Here is a 23400-nt window from a genome sequence, read left to right on the forward strand (position 1 = left end):
CACGGTAAATGTTGCCAATTCAACGGCTCGGCATACTCTCGAGGGGAATTCGTCGTTGTTCGCCTATAATAGTATAGGCCGTTCTCGAATGCCCGAGTTGCAGCTTCCGCGATTCGGGGGAACTACATGGATTGGCCAGAATTCCACTCGATGTTCTCGACAATGGTGCACAAAGACCATCGTATACCAATCATCGAAAAATTCCAATATCTTCGTGGATGTCTAGATGGTGCTGCGCTGGATACGATTCGTTTCTTGGAACTTTCTGAGGAGAATTACGACAAGGCGTTGAATTTGCTAATGTTGCGATTGGATAATAAACTGTTACATTTTCAGGCACACGTCAAGGCTATTTTCGGGCTGCAAGGGTTGGAGAAGGGCTCAGCTATCGGCTTGCGCGCGCTCAGCGACAAAATCAATTCGCACTTGCGTGCACTTCAGACCTTGGCGACCCCGCAGGAGATTTCGGATGGGTTGCTGATTTTCATCATAGGCACGAAACTGGACCACAAATTAAAGGAGAAAGGGGAAGAGAACTTGCCGACGTCGGGATTGCCTCGGTGGTCAAGCATGGCCTTATTTTTGGAAGCGAGATGTCGGATGCTGGAGAATTTGGGATCAGCCATGGCAACAAGTCCTAGTCAACAGGTGGGAGAAGACAAACCTGTCACCCTTATCACCTCCAGTAACGACCATCCTAACCCCATATGTAACCATTGCAATTCCTCCGAGCATTACATATCTAGATGTCAGGCATTCCTGAATCTCTCTGCGTTTGAACGATACAAAGAAGCAAAGAAGAGCCGCTTGTGTTTGAACTGCCTCAACAAAGGCCATGAATTGCAGAGGTGCAGGTCAGGACTTTGCAGGCATTGCCAGGCCAAACATCACACGCTACTCCACATTCCATCGGGAACTGGTGCTTCATCTTCCTCTTCACCGGCCGAGGAATCGATCCAGCAAGAGGCCGCGACTGTGCTTCTAGCAAGCGGGTGTTCTAGCCCTCCCCCCTCGATCCAGAAATCTCAGCCTAGCCAGAACGTGTTGCTACCTACTGCCCTCGTCCATGTAACAGATCGTTATGGAGCACTTATCCCATGTCGTGCCATTTTGGATTCTGCATCACAGGCAAACTTTGTAACATCTAGACTTGCTGATCAGTTGCAGTTGGATCATCGCTCGTCTTATGTTCACATCTCTGGAATCGGAGATTCCATTCTACCTTCGAGCAAGTCTGTACATATAGTTGTACAATCCCAGGACGCAAGCTATCGAGCTTCCTTCGCTGCAATTGTCACCAACTCAATTACGGAAATGCAGCCTAACTTCGGCGTAGACGCAAAGGATTGGCCAATGCCGAATAATCTAAAACTAGCTGATCCTAATTTATCCAAGCCCCAACGTATCGATCTGTTGATAGGTTCTGGTTTGTTTTTCGATTTAATGTGCGTCGGACAGATTCGACTATCAGCCCAATTGCCAACATTGCAGGAGACTAAACTTGGTTGGATAGTATCAGGAAGCATTGATAGCTCGGAGAATAAGCGTGCAGCTTTAGCCGCTTTTGAAAATTCCTCGTGCATCTCTATTGACGATTTTCGACCCACAACGCTGGAGTACCAAAACTTAGAGCAGCAATGCAGGAAGCAGCTGCTCGAGTGCCAGGTGCAAGTGGAAAAACTGCGATCGGAGAATCAGGAACTGCAGCGCGAACTTTTCAATATATTAAAAACCTACATATCCACGCTAAATGAAATTCAAGTTTCAACAATTTCTACATTGCCAAATTTCCTGCCATTCTATGCAATTACAGAGGTTCCCGATGATCAAGACGTAATCACGACAAGCCGCCTTCGTAAAGAAGCGCCGATTGCTGCGTTCGACGATCATCCCAGCGTAGCCGCCAGCTGCGCCCAAGCAAGCATCTTCAAGAGGGCCGTTGGAAAAATAGCGGTTCTGCCCCTTCAGGATGGATCTGTTGAAAGCCTTTGCCTTCCAACGGGGGGTGAATGTTCGGAGCAGAACCCAGCCGATTAGCTGCTTGCCAAATAGCACCTAATTCTTGGCCCTCAGCCTCTTATTTTGTTTGTTACTTATGTCTATGTCACTCATTTTTTTGTTAAAGCTTTGCGCTTGCTTGCCCTGCTAAACGCTCTCTGCCAGCTCGCTCTTCGCTATCTCCGCTTTGCGTCTGCCTACCGACGTCGGCCGAGCGAAGCTGCGCTTAGCGATCGGAGCGGCAATGTAAAGGGCAGGCAAGCCACACTTGCAATTTGGATGTCACGCATTAAAGAACATATCGTAATTTTATTTCTGCGCCGAGTTTTATTTAATTCGAAATAATTAGTCGGCCGATTGGGGATAAAAAACATTATCTCCACAGTCATCCTCTACGATTCTGCGTTTTTGGTTTTATTGTATCTTTAAAAATGTGGATGCCACAGATTTTTGTCCTTTGTGGGGGCGGAAGTGGGCGGGGCGAAGTTTTGAAATATTTTTGTAGCAGTGACATATCACAGAAGTCTGGATCCAAAACATCGTTGCTCTATCTCTTATAGTCTTTGAGCACTAGGCTGAAGGGGACGGACAGACGGACGGACGGACTATTCGGCTATTGATGCTGATCAAGAATATATATACTTTATGGGGTCGGAAACGATTCCTTCTGGACGTTACACACATCCACTTTTACCACAAATCTAATATACCCCAATACTCATTTTGAGTATCGGGTATAAAAACGGGTATTGGCAGACACCAATGGCCCGCGACAGCCGGGAAGCCACGGCATTCACGATACCCGGCCGAGAATTATACCAATGGAAAGTAATGCCTTTCGGTTTACACTCCGCGGTGGCCACGTTTCAACGGACCCTCGACGCCGTTATCGGCGCAGACATGGAACCATTCGCGTTCGCATATCTCGACGACATCGTCATCGTCGGGAAAAGCTTCCAGGAACGCCTGAACAACGTGAAAGAAGTTTTCGCACGACTGCGAAAGGCAAACCTACGGGTCAACACGGACAAGTGTGCCTTCTTCCAACGCCGGATAAAATACCTGGGCCACGGACGCCGACAAAATCGCAGCCGTAAAGGATCTGAGGCCGCCGACCAACCTGAAGGAGCTACGACAATGCGTAGGCATGGCCGGGTGGTACCGCAGATTTGTCCCAAACTTTGCCACCGTAGTCCAACCAATGTCACTGCTGCTGAAGAAAGGGAAGACGCCTTCGACGAGCTGAAAACACTGCTCATCACCGCACCGGTACTCGCCTGCCCAGACTTTAACGTCAAATTTTGCCTGCAGACGGACGCAAGCAACCTTGGAGTAGGCGCGGTCCTCACCCAAGAGATCGAAGGGAAAGAGCGGGTCATCGCATACGTCAGTCGACGCCTCAACAAGGCAGAAGAAAACTACTCGGCCACCGACAAGGAATGCCTCGCCGTCATCTGGGCGATCCGAAAACTGCGATGCTATCTCGAAGGCTACCGATTCGAGACCGATGATCACCGATCATCTCGCACTAAAGTGGCTGAATACCCTCGAGAGCCCTTACGGGAGAGTAGCAAGATGGGCGCTCGAACTACAGCAATACCAATACGACGTGCACTATCGGGCCGGCAACCGGAACGTAGTCGCAGACGCACTGTCAAGACAACCACTGGGGACCCTCTCCCGCATTGAGGAAGACGACACACCATGCACCTGGCTTAAACAAAGGATCCAACAAGTCCAAGACGAACCCCAGAAGTACCCGGACTACACGCACGAAAATGGGCAGCTATACCGCTACCTCGGACACGGACCCGACGACGACGACCACATACCGTGGAAACTATGCGTGCCCAAAAACGGCCGGACGAGAGTACTCCGCGAATGCCATGACGAACCAACGGCAGGACACCTTTGCGTCCGGAAAACCATCCTGAGGGCAACACAACGATACTACTGGCCAGGACTACACCGAGACTTGCGACGGTACGTGCAGGGCTGCGTAAGCTGTCAGAAGTTCAAAGCCAGGCAGCGCAAGGCCGTGGGCAGGATGCTCACACGTAAAGCCGAAGAAATCTTCGCCACCCTGTGTGCCGACTTCGTCGGACCATTCGTGGTAATGGTGGTCCAATCACGGGAACACCATCTTACTGGTATTCTTCGACACTTTCTCCAAGTGGGTCGAACTGGTACCCCTCAAGAAAGCGACAACGGCGAACCTCGCACGAGCCTTCAGAGAACGAATACTGAGCAGCTTCGGCGTGCCGAAACTATTCGTCTGCGACAACGGAACCCAGTTCACCAGCCGATCGTTCCGAACATTCATGCGAAGCGCAGGCGTGGAGCTGCAACACACAGCCCCGTATTGCCCCCAAGAAAACCCGACGGAGAGAGCCAATCGGACTGTGAAAACGATGATCGCCCAGTTCGTCGACGACCACCAGAATACATGGGACGAGCTCCTACCCGAGATGACATTGGCGATCAACTCCAGCGTCTCCGAGACGACCGGATTCAGCCCCGCCTTCCTCCTGAAAGGAAGAGAGCCCCGACTCCCCGGCGCCCTCTACGACGAAGTCACGCCCGGGACAGGGAGTACGCCAGAGACGGTCACCAGCAAAGCGACGAGGCTGAAAGAAGTATTCGCCATCGTCCGTAACAACATCCAGAGAGCCAGTCAAGAAGAAGGGAGACATTACAACCTCCGCTGGCGACTATGGCGCCCCGCCGTCGGATCGTTGGTACTACTACGCCAACACCACCTCTTAAACGCCGCCGAGGGCTATGCGGCAAAGCTAGCCCCGAAGTTCGACGGCCCCTACCGGGTCAAGAGTTTTCCATCACCAAACATCGCCAAATTACAACACCGCGAAAGCCGGAAACACAAAACCGCAAATATCAACGACCTGAGAGAGTTCAGCGATCACGAGTCCGAAGAACCCACTGACCTGCTCGAGAATGCTGACATCGACGAAGAAAGCAACGAGACTAATAGGTAATAGGTACATCACAGAACGTCTTCCTCTTCATCCTTCTCCTCGCTGGCCTTGCTAGCATCCTCGGGCTGGGGCTTCGGCCTTGGCTCCAGCATGCTCACAATGGTTGTGTTCTGCATTTGGAATGTGGATGGTGTCTGCCCAAAGGTCTCCAGCAGAGACTTCTTCAGGGCCAGCAGCAGAATCCTCTCGTTGTTGAGCAGTTGGCGCTTGTCGGGGGTTAGGTTAACGTCCACGTCGGAGCGGGCCGTGATAATGTTGAGGTAGATGAAAGGCTGCTGCTGGACGTTGTAGCGATGGTAGGTCTCGTTGATGACTTTGGCTATCTTTAAATTCAGAGAAAAGCAGAGCATAAGCGGAGTGTGAGAACACTCCCTTCCTGTATGATAAACTCACATTCTTGGGATCGCAGGGTCTGGCGTTGACAAAGAAGAACTGGCGATCTCTGCTGGAGCGGCCTGCCCCATGGCGACAGCTGGATATATAGCCCTCCAGTCGGAAGTCGGCCTGGTTCAGCCGCTCCACATCCTCGGCGCTGAACTGTGTGCAAGTCGTGTCATCTGCATCCGCGGAGGACTCTAGCTCAGCCCATAGTCCGACCTCGCTCAGTTGGCCCTTTTCGAAAGGGGACTTTAGCGGCACAATGTCGGCCACTTGGCGTGCCCCAAATATCGCGGATATGTTGGCCAGCACATCCTGGGCGCCATGTGTTTGCAGAACCACCGTCTTGGCGCCCTTGGGCGTCTGATTGCTGCAGATGATGCGCACGCCTTTGGCCACCAGGCAGTAGGCCTGCAGGATCTGACACATCTTGGCGAACTCCTTCTTGATGTTGCGCGTAAAGTCGCGCCGACGCACGGGCAGGGTACTAAACAGATTGGTAAGGGTGGTGCCTACAGCGCGGGCACAAGGCGAGCGCTTCTTGATCTTGCCATCGTGGTCGAGCTCCACTTTGAGACCTGTCTCCCCAATGACATTAATCGTCCAGAGTCGATGCCGCTAAGGATACGAACACTCACCAACATCGGTGGACTGGTGGCGCGTCTGAATGGCCATGTCGGACAGGGCGCAGAGGAACTGAGTGCTTCCCCACGAAATCCAAACGTTTCCACTCCCAGCAGGTCAACGAATTCCCTTATTTGCGATGTGTGATACTTTGCAGCTGTTGGAGGGTTCTTTAGGGTTTGCCTCGAGGCTACCACTTACTCATTGCCTCCAGATTGGCCTCCACCACGCCGCTGCCATTATCACTGACCTCGACGCCTTGCAGTCCCTGATCCTTCATCTTAATCTCCACCGTGGTAGCCCCTGCATCGATGGAGTTCTCCACTAACTCCTTGACAGCCACAGCCAGACTGAGCACCACCTAATAAGGGGGAAACCAAACAATAAATCAAACAAAACCAATCCGAGAGATGTACATGGCCAGAGCATATTTTATGCACAGTATATCTTTGGAAATGGCTTTAATCTGGCCGGATGTAGCTGTGATGGGTGCTGGCAGCTCGACATCTTCTTCTTTCTCTGCCATTTATTCCCTTTTAACGACTTAGTTCATAGAAAAGACAAATATAATTTCCTATAAAATCTGTCGCGTTTTTTTGGCTAGTGTGACCAAATGATCTTTATATACGATTAGTTCCAGAAAAATACACAGCTGATTGATAGTGGCGCCACTGTGCACTGTAGATATAATGTCAATTGTGCAATCCTTCCCATTATAATGTAGAGAATTTATGATTTAAACGAGGGGGAACGTTGTGAGTTGCTGCGGACACCGCAACTCTACAGTTATACCCGATACTAAGTCAGTATGGCTCTCCTCCGGCAGACGCTGCTAATATTAAACGACACGACAAAGAGTGCGTGCGAGAGAGACAGAAAATCAGTCTGAGCGTGACGTCGGGCGCTGCGTAGCCAGTGCAAATTTATTTGTTCCTTTTGGCTATAAAAATTATCTGATCTGGTCCAGATTCGGCAATCTGATAGATATGGTCGTTATCTATGATTCTGCGTTTTTAGTTTTCTCGAATGTGCAATATTGTGGATGCAACAGATTTTCGTCCTTTGTGGGGGCGGAAGGGGGTGGGGCAAAATTCTGAGATATACGTTTTATAGTGAGATCTAACAGAAGTGCGGATACCAAATTTGGTTACTCTAGCCTTAATAGTCTCTGAGATTTGTGGATGCCCCAGATTTTTGTCCTTTGCGGGGGCGGAAGGGGGTGTGGCGAAATTTGGACACGAAACGGTCAAGGTCCGATATCACAGGAGTGTGGATACCAAATTTGGTTACTCTGGCTCTTATAGGTTCTGAGATCCTTGAACTCATATTTTGCAATTGGCAAAGCCGACCATGAAACCTGTGTGTTAGAGAGAGACAGAGCGAGAAAGAATGAAATTGTTTTCTTGATTCTGGCTATAATAATCATACGATCTGGTTGAGATTTTACACTCTAGAACATATAGTCATCCTGTACGATTCTGCGTTTTTGGCTTTATCGTATCTTTAAAAATGTGGATGCCACAGATTTTCGTTCTTTGTGGGGGCGGAAGTGGGCGGGGCGAAGTTTTGAAATATTTTTGTAGCAGTGACATATCACAGAAGTCTGGATCCGAAACATCGTTGCTCTAGCCCTTATAGTCTTTGAGCACTAGGCGCTGAAGTGGACGGACAGACGGACGGACGGACAGACGGACAGACGGACAGACAGACATGGCTCAATCGACTCGGCTATTGATGCTGATCAAGAATATATACTTTATGGGGTCGGAAACGATTCCTTCTGGACGTTACACACATCCACTTTTACCACAAATCTAATATACCCCAATACTCATTTTGAGTATCGGGTATAAAAACTGTCGGTAATTATTGAAATTTGTGGCCAGCAGCAGACATGGGTTAACCGAATGGCGCTTAAATTACAGCCCGAAAAATGCTCACAAAATTTAATTCAATTTAAGGAAAATACTCGATGGGGAAGGAGCTCTCTCTCTCTTTTTATTCTCGGGAATGCCTCGTTAGTTCTGTCCACTTCCTGTGTATGTTCCTGTTCCGTTTCCCTTTCCGATGCCTGTCATCTATCCAATAATTTGTGACGCCTAATTGGGCAAAGGGTAGCCAGCCTCTGCAACAGATACTTTGCTATGCATCCGTATAGAGACAGGAAAGATGGAAAAAAAAATGTTACACTGTTTGAACTGCTAAACCAAATGAAGCGTGACATTATTCACATTTTTTTAAATGGTTTAAATGCGAGAGAGTCTGCTTCAAGCAGTTCCCCTCCCCTCCAGCCCCTCTAAGCGAACCATCGATTGCGTGTTGCAACAAACGTTGATTATGTAAATCCTAAGCAGCAGGCAGTCCGTATATATGTAGGAAACGAAGGAAAGAGAGAGACACGAAGCGGTCGTGTTTTCGTCGTGTCGTCGGGATAGAGCAGTAATCGGCTCTGAGAGAGCCGATAGCAAGAGAGAGAGAGAGATCAGTCAGTTGTCAGTTCAGCCACGCATCCGACGTACACGCATATAATTAGTCACAAACATACTTGTAAAACTTGGAGCTGCTATAATTTTAAGTCCAACATACTTATCAAATAAATGTTACTCGTTGCCATCAAGCAACTTAAACTACTACAAATTGGGGGCTCGTCCGAAAATAAGCCCAAGACAACAACATTTGCAAGTGAGATTTGTGCGTGTATTTGGAAATTTTGGCGAACACGAGACTAGTGACATAAGAGATCGGTCGCGGTGCGAAATTGAATTGCAGTCTGGCCTATAAGTGCGAGAGAGACACTTGTCGAAGAAGGCGCATTAGTGTGAGCAGACATTCAAGAGAGCTGGAGCGACAAAACTACGGCAGACGACAGCAAACACAGCAAGAATCAAAACCTTCGTTGTTGTTGTTGTGCATTGCGTCTGAGAGGCTAGAGCTACAAGGAGACAAGCGGCACAGAGACGACAATCTGAGCGCGTTCGTTCCAAAGAGAGCAGAAGCGACAAAACGACGGCAGACGGCAGCAAACACAGCAAGAATCAAAACCTTCGTTGTTGTTGTTGTGCATTGCGTCTGAGAGGCTAGAGCTACAAGGAGACAAGCGGCACAGAGACGACAATCTGAGTGCGTTCGTTCCAAAGGAAGCAGAAGCGACAAAACGACGGCAGCAAACAGCAAGAATCAAAGAACATTGATTGTTGTTGTGTTGCACTGCGTCGGACGGTGACTACAACTACAAGAAGAGACAAGCAGCAAGGAGACGACCATTTTGTAACAGCAGAAGCAGCGACGATTCGGGAAGCGACAACGAGTTAACGGCGAACAGCGAGAGCAAGGCAAGGCAACAAAGAGAGGACGGCAACAGCGACATCGACAGGCAAGCGAGATCTGGATGTGGTGGTGTGTGTGCGTCAAATTTGGAGTCTGGAAAGTTCTGCGCAGAAGCGAGAGTTAACAAGGGTAAACCCATAGTAAGGTGAGCGTTAACAGAGAAGCGATCGTTAACAGTGACGACTTTAAAGGCGTTTTCGGAGTCGATGTTAATAAGGAGTAATAAGGTTGTTTAAGTTGATTTAATTACATTTTCTTAGATATAAGCTAATATCAATTATTTTGTATTTAAATCGTCACGATGCAAGTTGAAGAGATAATGACACTGAGAGTCGCAGATTTGCGAGAGAAGTTAAGAGAGCTTGCGTTGCAGACGACGGGACGAAAGCGCGATTTGCAAGATAGACTATTAATACATCACGGCTTTCCAGTTGAGAATGAAGAAGAGTCAGAGGATGAGTCCGTAGTAACAGCAGTTGATGATACCGTAGCAGTTCAACCAGGTACGCGACAGGCAGAGTATAAATCTTGGTTTACGCTAAAAGACGTGAAAGGTAGTGTGTCACAATTTTCTGGTTCTAATAACCCCGACATCAATCAATGGATAGAGGAATTAGAAGAATGCGCAGCTACTGTTCAATGGAGTCAATTACAATTATTCATTTATGCCAAGCAGTTGTTAGTTGGTGCAGCAAAATCTTTCACTCGTAGTTTGCGTGATATTCGTAACTGGAATTCGTTGAAGGCAGCTCTGTTGGTTGAGTTTAGTGTTAAACTGTCGTCCGTAGAAGTACATAGAATGTTGCAAAAGCGCCAGCAGAAAAAAGGAGAGTCGTTGCATGAGTTTTTGTATGCGTTAATGGAGATAGCCAAGCCAATTAAACTAGATGATGAGAGTTTAATCAAATATTTTGTGGATGGTATACCAGACGCTAGGGCAAGTAAGGCAATGCTGTACCAAGCTAGAAACTTAAAGGAGCTTAAATTTCAGATCGATGTTTACCAGAAAGCTAGAGGCGGATCCAAGCCGATGAGTAAGAATTGGCCGCTGAGTAATAAAAGTGAGAATTCGGTGAAAGGGTCGATGGCAGAGAATTTTAGGAAATGTTTTAAGTGTGGAGACAAATCGCATTTGAGGAAAGATTGTCCCAAAAATGATTTTTGTTGTTTCAAATGTGGCCAACCAGGACACCGTGCTGCAAGCTGTAATGTCAAGGTCGAAACCAGACAAGAAAAGAGATCGAATACGAACATTTTTCGAGATAAGGAAGTCGTTGATAAGCCGTCAGGCATTTTCACTCCATCAGGTTTGGAATTAAAGGATATTAAGTACTCGAATTTGGTATTCCAAGGTTTGATTGATACTGGAGCAGATTTGTGTTTAATTCGCAGGAGGGTATTTTTGAAATTTGGAAATCTTGAACTGATCGGCCAGGAGAAATGTTTAACAGGTATTGGAGATAGTCAAGTTGTAACTTTTGGTAGCTTTTCGATACCAGTGAAAATCGATGAGATTGAAATAGAGGTAGAATTTCATGTCATTCCAGACGAGGATATTGGTTTTGAAGCCATTTTAGGAAGGACTATTCTGGATCATGTTGACATGCAAGTTTCTAAGACAGGAACAAGATTTGTTCGTAGAGTTTGTGGAGAGGATAAAGATAAGAAACTTGATCAGGTAGCATCGTCCTCATGCGTGGAATTGTTTAATGAATATAAAGGCATTTGCATGTCAAGTATTGACGAAGTTGAGAAGGAGTTTTTAATTGATGTTGGTCATCTCAGTGAAGCACATGCTAGAGAGGTTAGGGGTATGGTAGGAAAGTACCAACCTCAGAGAAATGTAGATGCGCCGATAAAAATGAAAATTGTATTAGTGGATGAGATACCAGTTTTCCAGCATCCGAGACGATTACCGTTGTGTGAACAGGAAATCGTGGACAAGCAAGTGGAAGAGTGGCTGGCTCAGAAGATTATAAAGCCAAGTACATCGGAGTATGCATCACCAGTAGTGTTGGTACCCAAAAAGAACGGTAGCAAGAGACTATGCTGTGATTACCGAAAGCTGAATGAGAAAATAGTTCGCGATAACTTTCCAATGTCACATATGGATACAGTGTTGGAGAAACTGCAGGGTGCAAAGTATTTCACCACGTTGGATTTAACGAATGTTTTTTTCCATGTGCCTGTAGAAGTCGAGTCTCAAAAATATACGTCTTTTGTGACTCAGAATGGTCAGTTCGAATTTTTATATGTACCATTTGGAATTTCAAATTCTCCAGCGGTGTTTACCAGATTTATAATGGCTGTGTTGAGAGATTTGGTAAAGAATAATGAAGCAGCAGTCTATATGGATGACGTTATTAGTTGTAGTCAAGATATAGAAGAGGGTTTGTTAAAGTTGAAAAAAGTACTGAAGATAGCGGAAATCAAAGGGCTACGTATAAATTGGAGAAAGTGTCAGCTGTTACGACAAAAGGTTAACTTTCTGGGGTATATAATAGAAAATAATACGATAAGACCAAGTTCCCAGTGCCAGTTGATAAAAAAGCAGTGCAGCGTTTCATAGGATTGACTTCTTATTTCCGAAAGTTTATTGAGGGTTATGCTGTTATTGCAAAACCATTGACAGATCTGCTGCGGAAGGATGTTAAATTTCAATTTAAGGAGATACATCAGGTTGCGTTTGAACAACTAAAGGTAGCTTTGATTAGTAGACCTGTTTTAGAAATGTACAACCCGAAGTTGGAGACAGAAATCTATACTGATGCATCAAAATGGGGGTATGGAGCCGTGTTACTGCAAAAGAGTTTGGAAGACAGCCAATTCCATCCAGTTCAATATATGAGCCGTAGGACTAAGCCATGTGAAGAGAAATATCCTGCTTATGACCTTGAGGTTCTGGCAATTATCGAAGCTTTAGCGAAATGGCGTGTATACGTTTTGGGTATAAAGTTCAAAATTGTCACAGATTGTAATGCATTTACAATGACGATCAAAAAGAAAGACGTTCCTTTGAGAGTAGCACGTTGGGCCATGTACCTACAAGATTTTAATTATGTTATAGAACATCGCTCAGGAACGAAGATGAGGCACGTTGACGCGTTGAGTCGTGTATCTTGTTTTATGGTGACCGAAAGTATAGCTCATCGTTTGAAAGAAGCTTAGCTAACCGACGATTGGGTTAAGGCTGTTAAAAGTATTGTGGAGGACAAGAAATATGAGGATTATTATATTCAGAATCAGATTTTATCGTAGTACCAGCTCAGTTGGAAAATGAGATTATATCAATAGCACATAAGCAAGGACATTTTTCAGCTAAAAAGACACAAGATATCATTGATATCGTATTATATTCCGAAGTTAAAAGACAAAGTATGGCGCGTAATAAATAGTTGTGTCGAGTGTATCATTGTCAATGAAAAGACAGGAAAACGTGAGGGTTATTTGCAACCAATAGACAAGGGTGATAGGCCGTTACAAACGTATCACATTGATCACGTTGGACCAATGGAAATGACTAAAAAACAGTACAATTATATACTGGTTGTCGTTGATGGATTTTCTAAGTTTGTTTGGTTATATTCTACACGTAGTACAGGCGTTGAAGAGGTCGTTAAGTGTTTGGAAATTCAGGGGACTAGTTTTGGTAATCCGAACAGAATAGTGACGGATAGGGGTGCAGCGTTTATGTCCAATTTGTTTCGTGAATATTGTGAGAGAGAGAAAATACAGCACTTAATGATTGCCACAGGCGTTCCACGTGGGAATGGTCAAGTCGAAAGGATGCACAAGATAGTGGTGCCTATGTTGTAGAAATTGTGTCAGGGTAATTCCGGTAGTTGGTATAAGCATCTAGGAAAAGTACAGCAAATGATCAACAGGGCTGAGCCGCGAAGTACCAAGGTAACACCTTTCAAGATATTGACTGGGCTAGACATGCGTATAGGAAAATAAAAGAAATATTGGAAGAATCACTTATCGAAGAGTTGACCAAGGACCGCGAAAAAATTAGAAAGGAAGTAGTTGAAAACATTGCACGGTTACAGCAGGAAAACAAGAAGAGTTTTGACTTAAAAAGGAAACTAGATAGACAGTATGAGGTTAATGAGCTAGTAGCTATCAAGCGTACTCAGTATGGTACTGGATTAAAGCTAAAAGGAAAGTATCTAGGGCCGTATAAGGTGGTTAGGGTAAAGAATCATGGAAGGTACGAAGTCGAGAAGATTGGGGATACTGACGGTCCCTATAAAAACTCTACAGTTTCAGAATATATGAAACCTTGGCTAGACCCATCCGAGGCGAATGGTCCGTCAGGACAGCCGAATGTAGGAAACGAAGGAAAGAGAGAGACACGAAGCGGTCGTGTTTTCGTCGTGTCGTCGGGATAGAGCAGTAATCGGCTCTGAGAGAGCCGATAGCAAGAGAGAGAGAGATCAGTCAGTTGTCAGACGTACCAGCATATAATTAGTCACAAAAGTTTTTCCCTTTCTGATGCCCACTGTGCCTGGACCTCCTGTCATAAGCGGCTTTTGGCCAAAAATGGTTTAAATGCGAGAGAGTCTGCTTCAAGCAGTTCCCCTCCCCTCCAGCCCCCTCTAAGCGAACCATCGATTGCGTGTTGCAACAAACGTTGATTATGTAAATCCTAAGCAGCAGGCAGTCCGTATATATATGTAGGAATATAGGCATAATGTGCGCCAGACAGAGGCGGGCGACCACAAAACCCACATGCAATTCCACTCCGATGTTGCACGCAATTAAAATCTTCATTAGCCGTGTTTTGTAAGCTCGTATTTTAAAGCCCGATGCTGTCAGAATAGCGGCCAAGAGCTCATGTCTTACAACCAAGTAGTGGCTATAAGCATAAATAAAATATTTGGGGCAGCCTACACAGTACGCAGTACGCAGACATTCGCTTGAGATAAAGATACATTCTATAGTGGAAATTATTACATATTTATTTGTTTCCTAGTGGCACAGTTCTTTGTTCTCAGGAATTTTTTAATTGGTTTTCTTTTAACACAAAACTTGCTGATGGCCAAAACTTTTTGGCCTACTTCGGACATGTTTATTGCTTTGGCCACAATTAAGCGATATTTCTTAGACAAAAGCTGCAGAAACATCTCCTTCCTGGAGTGACAGACTCCGGCTCCGGCTCTGCCTCCGGCCTGCAGTTGTGGGGCAGTGGATTACTTTTTCAGGCTTCTCGCATTGTTTTAATACCCGATACTCAAAATGAGTATTGGGGTATATTATATTTGTGGTAAAAGTGGATGTGTGTAACGTCCAGAAGGAATCGTTTCCGACCCCATAAAGTATATATATTCTTGATCAACATCAATAGCCGAGTCGATTGACCCATGTCTGTCTGTCCGTCTGTCCGTCCGTCCGTCTTTCCGTCTGTCCGTCCCCTTCAGCGCCTTGTGCTCAAAGACTATAAGAGCTAGAGCAACGATGTTTTGGATCCAGACTTCTGTGATATGTCACTGCTACAAGAATATTTCAAAACTTTGCCCCGCCCACTTCCGCCCCCACAAAAGACGAAAATCTGTGGCATCCACATTTTTAAAGAAACGATAAAAACAAAAACGCAGAATCGTAGAAGATGACTATATCTTCTAGAGTGCAAAATCTGAACCAGATCGTATAATTATTATAGCCAGAATCAAGAAAACAATTTCATTCTTTCTCGCTCTGTCTCTCTCTAACACACAGGTTTCATGGTCTGTTTTGCCAATTGCAAAATATGAGTTCAAGGATCTCAGAACCTATAAGAGCCAGAGCAACCAAATTTGATATCCACACTCCTGTGATATCGGACCTTGACCGTTTCGTGTCCAAATTTCGCCACACCCCTTCCGCCCACGCAAAGTACGAAAATCTGGGGCATCCACAAATCTCAGAGACTATTAAGGCTAGAGTAAGCAAATTTGGTATCCGCACTTCTGTTAGATCTCACTATAAAATGTTTATCTCAGAATTTCGCACCACCCCCTTCCGCCCACACAAAGGACGAAAATCTGTTGCATCCACAATATTGCACATTCGAGAAAACTAAAATCGCAAAATCATAGATAATGACCATATCTACCAGATTGCTGAATCTGGATCAGATCGGATCATTTTTGAGGCCAAAAGCAAGAAATCAATTTGCAGTGGCTACGCAGCGCCCGACGTCACGGGCACGGGGTAGTAGTATCTCCTGTACGGCAAAAGCGTTTATGTAAAGTTGAAATTTGGCCAAAAGCATAAGCTCTTAACAAATGCGCAACAAATTATCTACTCAAGGGATAAGGGGGGGGGGGGGGGGGGGGGGGGGGGGGGGGGGGGAAATGGCAAATTGAGGTTCGTTTTGGCATTCGAAGAGGAAGTTTGCAACTATGATTTATTCTAGAAGATCCAATTCAGAAATGTTCCACCAGCAAAAAGTTCATTAAAAGACCATCGAAACGGGTTGTGGGGATACACCTTTTTTTGTGGAAAAAGATGGTTCTTTATGGTCTAAGAATTCCTTTGCGATTAAAGATGTTTTCAATCAGCAGAGACAAGCTTTTCCAACGGCACTTCCCCAAATAAAACCGACCATCTTGACCATTAAAATTCTATCTATTAATGTGCCCAAAACTCCACACTCCACACTCCATTCGGCTGTGAGATTGCCAAGCCCTGAAGAAAAGCAGCCCCACGTCGTTGGGGCTTGAGTGGAGTGGAGTGGAGTGGAGCCTCCTCCATAAAGCATATATGTTGATGCATATGTAAATAGTTTTACAAACGCTATGCATCATTAAAAATCTTTTCGACTTCATATTAAAGTCAGACAAAAAAACGGCCAGAAACGAACAGATATGAACAGTAAAGAAACCATTTATACTTAGCCAATAAATTTGTCTCACCCGGAGAAATTCGTAAACATTTCCTACTCAAAGTCGTAAAGAAGTCTCAAAAACACAAGAAACCAAAACCAAAACCAAAACCAAAACCGAAACCGAAACGGAAAAAAAAAAGAAGTTAAAGTACTGCCGCCGACCTGCATGGATTTCCAGCTAAACGACAAATAACTTGGCATTTAATAACTCTCCTCTGTGGCCCCTTCTTGCCCCCCAAAGGCTCGCTCCCCGCTCCCTTGCATTTGGAGGCTTCATTATAATGCAGCAAAAGTCTCGACTTTATTTCTGGTTCCATAATTTCTGCGGCAAAGCGAATTTATGCCTTGAAACTAAAGCTCCGGCTGCGGACTTTTCGGCCATGTCTGATCGTTTTAGTGTGTGTGTGTGTGCTTGTGTGTGTGTGGAGGCGAGAGATGATGGGAGTTTCGAGTTGGATAGAGTGCGTGAGGAAGGAAGGAGTACAGAACGTATAGCTAGCAGAAAAGCAGGGAAAGTTGAAGGAAAACTGAGACACTTACCGGCCTTAAGGGGGTTAGGAAAGGGCCTGAAAGGTAGGTCCATAAATGAGAGGGTTTTCTGCTTTAGAATATCTTAAATCTATCAAGACTTTTCCCAGAATCGAGGGCTTCTAATCGAAACTTAGGCTCTAAAAAATATTTCTACCCCACTCTGACTTCTACCCTTACAGGTAGGCGCACCAAATCGATGTCATCTCAGGTTCAGAGTCCCCAAAAAGACATCATTGAACATCAAATTTAATAATCGACCCGTCATGTTCATAATGAAAGCTCTTGGGGGGACGAGTCCTCGGCAAGAAACACATTTCTCAGAAGGCAAAACATGACACATCTCATTATGATGACTCCCAAAAGATCTCGGCCGCAGCACACACACGCTCCAGAGCCAGGGGGCTGTCAGAGCATTTTGTTTATGATTTTGTAGCTGTCATAAAGTTATTAAAAGTATGTGACATTTTTATGGCATTATGACGTCTTGCCAGAGCCACAGGCACAGAGAGAAAGAGAGATGTGTGGCAGGGAAGTGATGCTTGCTGTTTGTTTCGTTTTTCGGTTGCCTGCTTCATCTTGTTATTTGGTGGCTCATAAAACTTGTAAACATCCGACTGATTGTGCCCCTGTCTGGCTTTGGTCTCTCCCTCGCCCTCGCCCCGAGAGTGGGTGCTTGTTTCGATTCGAATTGGTAAGATATTTCCAGATTGGCCCTCGTAATGGTGCACTGAGGGCGTGAGAGATCAAAAGCCGATAAGCGGCCTGCCTGTGCCCGGACCATAGGTCCGAAATGATGGCCCTCTAAAGAAATATTTCAAATGGAAAAAATGGTTAATGGTCCGCCCATAGAGAAGGTGCTGTGGTTAGAGGTGTTCGAGAAGAGAATAGATAACAGATGAGGCTGGTGCTCATATAGATCTAAAGATACAAGTTTTATGAGCGAAAGCTGAACTCCTAGAATGAAAGTGCATCACTTTTTTGTTGTACTCTGGTTTCCGTTTCATTCTTATATACATCATATTATAAACAAAAACTTATTCCTTTTGGAGGGTGAGCTTGGATTTGCGGAAATCGTAGCTGCGGCGCTTGGCTGCCGACTGTGTGGCTGTGCGGCGCAGCACCTTCTGGTCGATGTACTCCTCATCGTCGTCGTCGTCGGCTACGGCAAAGTCCATCAGCTCGTCCTCCTCGCTCATCAAGATCTTCTGCCCTGATTTCTCGTTTTCGTCGGGGAAGACCTCGACATCGGCCTCCTTCATGGACTTCTTGGGCAATGGTTCGTCGCCAGTTTCTCGATCAACTCCCTGCAGACGATTCTTTGTCGTTTTCTGTGCCCTTATCCCTTGGGGCAGCTTTTTTTCCTGCTTGGATTTCTTTACAAACTTGTAGGTGCCGTTGTTCTCGTTCAGAAACAGCTCCAATGACGGGGAAGCTCCTTCGTCTTCGTCTTCGCTGGAACTGGAACCGGAGCTGGAGCTAGACTCCAGGAGCGCGTTCAATTTCGAGCCTTTGTTGTACTTCTTTTTTTTGGACTTGATCGGTTTGGGCTTCTCCTTGGGCTTGGATGTGCTGCCGCTGCCACTGCCGCTGCCGTCGCCATCGTCGTCGCACAGCTGCTGCATGACCTCCTCAAGGTCAAAGGCATCCTTCTTGGCATCTGCGGCAGCATCGTTCTCCTCGTCGGAGTAGTCCACACCAATGGGTAGGTTCTGGTTGAAGTCGCCCGACTTGTTGTGGCCGTCGATCACGATCTGCTTGTAGCCGCTGATCTTGATGCCGTAGCGGGGCATGTACTCCTGGAAGAAGTCCTGCAGCTTCGGGGGCGGCACGTTGCCGTAGTAGCCGGCAAACGAGGGCACCTGCTTGGTGAGTATCTTGGCCACCGACTCGTACGGATTCACGATCTTGTCCGTCTTGGCCACCAGCTGCTGCTCCACGGTGGTCTCCAGGATGGCGGCCGGCCGGCCCCCGCGTTTGGCCACCGGCCTGTTCGAGGCATTGGCGTGTTCCTGCAGCAAAGCCACGTCGGAATGGTAGCTCAGCTCCGTGCGGAGGCGGCAGCGTGCCATCTGCAGGGGCGACAGATAGGAGTTGAAAGAGAAGCAGAGGTCCTTCTGCTGCTGCTTCTGTTGCGGTGTGGGTGTCTCCTTTTTCTCTTGCGGTTGCAGGTTTCTTATGTGGCGGATCTTTTTCGGCACACCCATTACGAAGTTGGGATTCTGGAAGACCAAGACTATAGAGCTCTTGGGCAGATCCTGCAGGTCGTGGTCCAGCACACGCACAAAGCCGTGGTTCAACAGCTGCTTCGTGAACTGGAGGACGCTGTTGCAACGGAACAGGGACCGAGATCCCATCAAATGCTCCTGCAGCGCCACATACTCGAGCAGCAGGTGCTTGCCCTTCTTCGACCAATTGAGGAAGTCAATGCGGCGGCTGTTGGTGGCCAGATACAGCTTCTGGACAAACGAGTAGGCAGCAAGTCGGCGACGCAAGATGCGTCTCGTCACGCGGGACTTCTGCTGTCGCATTCCGGCCGTCCTCTTTTCCTTCAACTTTCCTCCGGCCCGCTTCTTCAACAGCTTCTTTTTCATCTTCTGGCGGACTCTAGTGAGGATTACCTCATCGTCGGCGATAGTTCCCGGCTTTGGGACAATCTCCACCTCCGGGACATCGCCCAGCGCATTCGCACCGTCTTCATCATCGAGGGTGTCCAGAAACTGCCGCAGCTCCTGATCGTGGGCACCTTCGGCCAGCACGATGCCGGGGGTGGGAGGCTCTCCGTGCAGTATCTTCTGCCAGTCGTCCGTGTCGTAGGTGCCACTTCCCGCGTCACGAGCCTCGTCCAGTGCAGCCTGTTCTCCGATGCGCGGAGAATTTTGACGACCGGACATTGCGTTTTGTTCCTTTTTTTTTTTGTTTTTTTGATTACAAATTTATTCCTGGACTTTGATTTTGTCGGCTTGCCGGCACGAAAATAATTGTACACTTTGACGTCAAATGGCAGGAGAAAGCTGCCATACTTTCCAAAGTTAAAGCATCAGTGTTGCAAAACGTTTCTGGTATTTTTAATTTCTCCTTCAAGTGTTGTAGAATTTTGTTGAATTTGATCGTGATATGTCATTAAATTCATAGAAATAAACTTTAACCCTGCAGAGGAGGTGGGGGGGGGGGGGGGGGGGGGCCCTCTATAAATGCAAATTTCCAAAGACACAAAGAATATCAAATACCAAACAAAACTCGAATTTCATTCCATTTGAATGCATTTCATGTATTGTTTGCAATAAATCTATTGTTCCGCAACCCCCCAGTCAGGTAGACCAGTCAGGTAGAAAATTAATTCATCAATCTTATAAAACTATGTGGGCATGGCTAAATGTTCTATCTAGCTAGTAATATTCGACGGATGATAAAAATCAAGGAATATGAATAATTCGTAGGTATATTCTGAAAATGAGACCGTATATTTCGTTATTTATTTAAATTGGTAATAACCGGTTGACAATAATGATTACAGGCAACACTAATTTTTATACCCTAGGGAAAAAGATGTTAAAGACTCCGTAGGTATCAGGATCGAGATGAATACATACAAGATACTAATAATGTACTTGAATATGTCCAAAGAATATCAATTTGAGAAAAGGTCTTCATAAACTACGTTTTATCTTCATATCAAATTAACGAAATAGGGTGTAGGCCTATACACGCATCATGTCTTCAAATACTAGCAGCATTGCGACTGTTTTTTTGTTGAACTATTTTGTTCAAACCTTGTTGTAGCCAATCTTGAAGAAAATGTATTCATCAACGGCATAAAATTATGTGGGCAGAACTAAAGGTTTTAGTTATCCAGAAATTTTCAACGGAATCTCTAAATTGAGCAATATGAACGACTATCTTCTTTCGTTTTTTTCTTTTGACCTATTTCGCTAAAACATCTTTCTGTTTGACCTATTTCGTTAAAACCTTTGTTTAGACAAGATCCAATAAAAGCAAGTATTTAGAATAAGGCAGTTAAGTAAAAAATTGTTCTGGGCGGTTTTGGAGTGAAGCGATAGGTATCAGGGCTGGAGAAGAAAGAGACAGCGGCATCTATAGTGGATGCAAACGAGTCGTGGTGGAGTTGCGTGGGAGAAAAGGAAACGGGCGAGGAAGAAAAAAAGGAAGTTTCCGGTGGAGAATAGTGGAGGCCGCACGTGCCCTGAAAGAAAAAAGGAAACAAAATTGGTGATCGTGGAGACGACGATCCCACCAAGACATCAGCGGCAGGCATCAACATCAGCGGAAGCGGCGGACATCGGCAGCAGCAGCCCGGTACTGGCCAGGCCGGAAAACTGGTGCGAGAACCGTCAGCGGAGCACCGACTGGAGACACGTTTCTGTCCCCACACACCAACCCCCAATAATGTTCAAGAAGATAAATAAGAAAATATAATGGATATAAAATGAAAATTTGAAAAGAGTCATGAGTGAATAGAAAACGGTAGTTGGGTGGGACGAGAGCGAGAAGAAGAGCGGTACCCTGAATATTAAAAGGGAGCGAATTCAAAAGGTGGCGCTCATGGAAGGGTGGGAACCTGCTAGGGATAACGAAACCAACTATCCCCGCTGACGAAAGTGCCAACGAGGACAAGTCTGCCCTATAAATTAGATTTGTTTTTTTTGTATGTTTTTTGTTTGTTTTTGTTTTGTTCAATCCGTCCCCTGGCTTATCGGGTCGGAAGCACCCCTGACTTCCCCGTGAGCTAGCTAGGAACGATAGGCCAGGGTGGCAAAGAGGCGGATCATAGCAAATGGCGCCCAAGGGTAATAGAAGGGATCGATTTTAAGCGCGAGTCTTAAAGACCCGGTGTAAAATGGAACCCTGGTAGAACGAAACTCAGCCGGTCCGAGAGTCCGGGTCCGGGTTATGTCCAGAGGCATTAACGTCGTTGTCCGATTCTGGGGGATCCACGGTGATCTGAGGGAGGAAACAGCAAAAGGAGTTGGCACTCAGAAAAAGTAAGCGAAGGTAAATAGAAAGGGGAAAAGAAGGGGGTCCGCTCACCTGCAAAACAATTAATGCAGTTGTCTCTCGTCCCACCAAACAAATTAAAGGTGAATTTTTGTCTGAAGCAGTTTGGGAATTATATGTTTTTTTTGTTAGTGATTTAGCAGACTATTGGAAAGCCGAAGCAAGAAAACCCAAAGGGAAATCATTTTTTTTTGAGGACTGACGATCCTCGCTAGCATTGTTTGGAAGCAATTTTAGAAGTAGGCATTAGGCAAGTCATCGGAAAAAGAGTTTTTGTTTGGGAGAGGAAGTATTTAGTTATTTAGTGTTGCATTTAATTAGGCGATTAATTGTAGATGTAGGTGTTTATTTATTTGATTGAATCAGTTTGGATATTTAGATTTATCAATTTATTGATTTAAATTAACCGATTTATGTATTTAAATTTATTTATTTGGTTATCTAAACAGGGAATTTATTATTCGCTTATTTATTTATTGCACTATTTATTTATTTGTTTTCTCGTTACGATTGAAGGTATTGAGGATTAATTAGCCAGGAACTAGGTGTTTAGTGGAGTAGGGTAGTCAGATAATAAACAACCCAATTTATTTATCACCAAGACAGTTAAGTAAATAGGGAATAGACGAAGGAAAGGAGTACGTTAGGAAAATTGGTTGATGAGTGACTCGGAGATTTTTAAAGGGTCGGGAAAGACAAGGCGTAGCCCAGAGGCACAGCGCAGGTACCAGCCGTACAACACCGGGGCCGACGACTCGGTCCCAGGACGGTAAAGCCGGCAGTAGGCCGGAAGGGCCGTCGCAAGTGGCGAAAAACGTACATGCGGGGTTGTACCAGGAGGACCCAGAGGCCGGAGCGGTAGGAGGTCAACAGCGAACCCGTAAGGACCTGGTGTTACCGTCCGAGTTAAGCTCAGCCGTGAACGCAGCCTTAGCCCAAGCACAGGAGACCTACCGAGCGTCGCTCGGGCAGCAAATGGAAGCGCTGAGATCGTCAATGCAAGCGGACATGCTAGAGTTCATGCGAGAGATCAACGCTGTGGTGGGTTCGTTAAAAGCGGAGCGAACGGCGAGTGATGCGAATGGAAGGAATGAGAGATCAAATGCAACCAGTCTGGGAGGAGGTCAACAGGAAGCACCCGCGAACCAGCAAGCGCATCCAACGCACTTGTTCGTGGACAACCGAACATTGGAGGCCGATCAGAGGACCCAAGCCGATCAGAGACCCGTGGAGGAGTGGCTGTTCAACGGGATGGGCGCAAGAGCAAACCCTAGCAGGAATCGACCGAGTTTCGGAGAGGCTAGGCAGGAGCAAGTGCAGATACGAAGATGGGGACTTAGCTTCGACGGCGATCCAAAGGGGATGCCGGGTGGAGCATCTACAGACGTCGTATCAGGTACCGTGGGCGGAGGTGTTGAAAGCCTTTCACACATTGGTCAGTGGCCACGCAAGGGATTGGTACTGGATGCATGTTCGGACGGCAGGAATGCCGGACTGGCCGAATCTGAGATATGGTCTCCAGCAGCAGTTTCAAGTTCGTCGGACAGAGTTCGAGCGAGAGCAAGAGCTCAGGGAACGCCGACAACACCACGGGGAGTCGGCGGACCAGTACATCCAGGAGATGTTGGTGTTGAGGTCGAGATTGCTGAATCCGTTCTCGGATTA

General features: G+C 46.2%; 1 protein-coding gene and 1 pseudogene across 1 annotated transcript; both read right to left on the minus strand.

The window, feature by feature from the left end:
• Positions 1 to 4980: 4980 nt before the first annotated feature.
• On the minus strand, positions 4981 to 8220 carry LOC117192985 (annotated as a pseudogene).
• Positions 8221 to 17756: 9536 nt separating this feature from the next.
• On the minus strand, positions 17757 to 19613 carry LOC108160831. The gene has a single exon (XM_033397714.1). The coding sequence runs from the start codon at positions 19611 to 19613 to the stop codon at positions 17757 to 17759; it is 1857 nt and encodes a 618-aa protein (XP_033253605.1).
• Between the last annotated feature and the right edge of the window lie 3787 nt (positions 19614 to 23400).

The sequence above is a fragment of the Drosophila miranda genome (genome assembly GCF_003369915.1).
Source record: "Drosophila miranda strain MSH22 chromosome Y unlocalized genomic scaffold, D.miranda_PacBio2.1 Contig_Y2_pilon, whole genome shotgun sequence".
Taxonomy (NCBI): Eukaryota; Metazoa; Arthropoda; class Insecta; order Diptera; family Drosophilidae; genus Drosophila; species Drosophila miranda.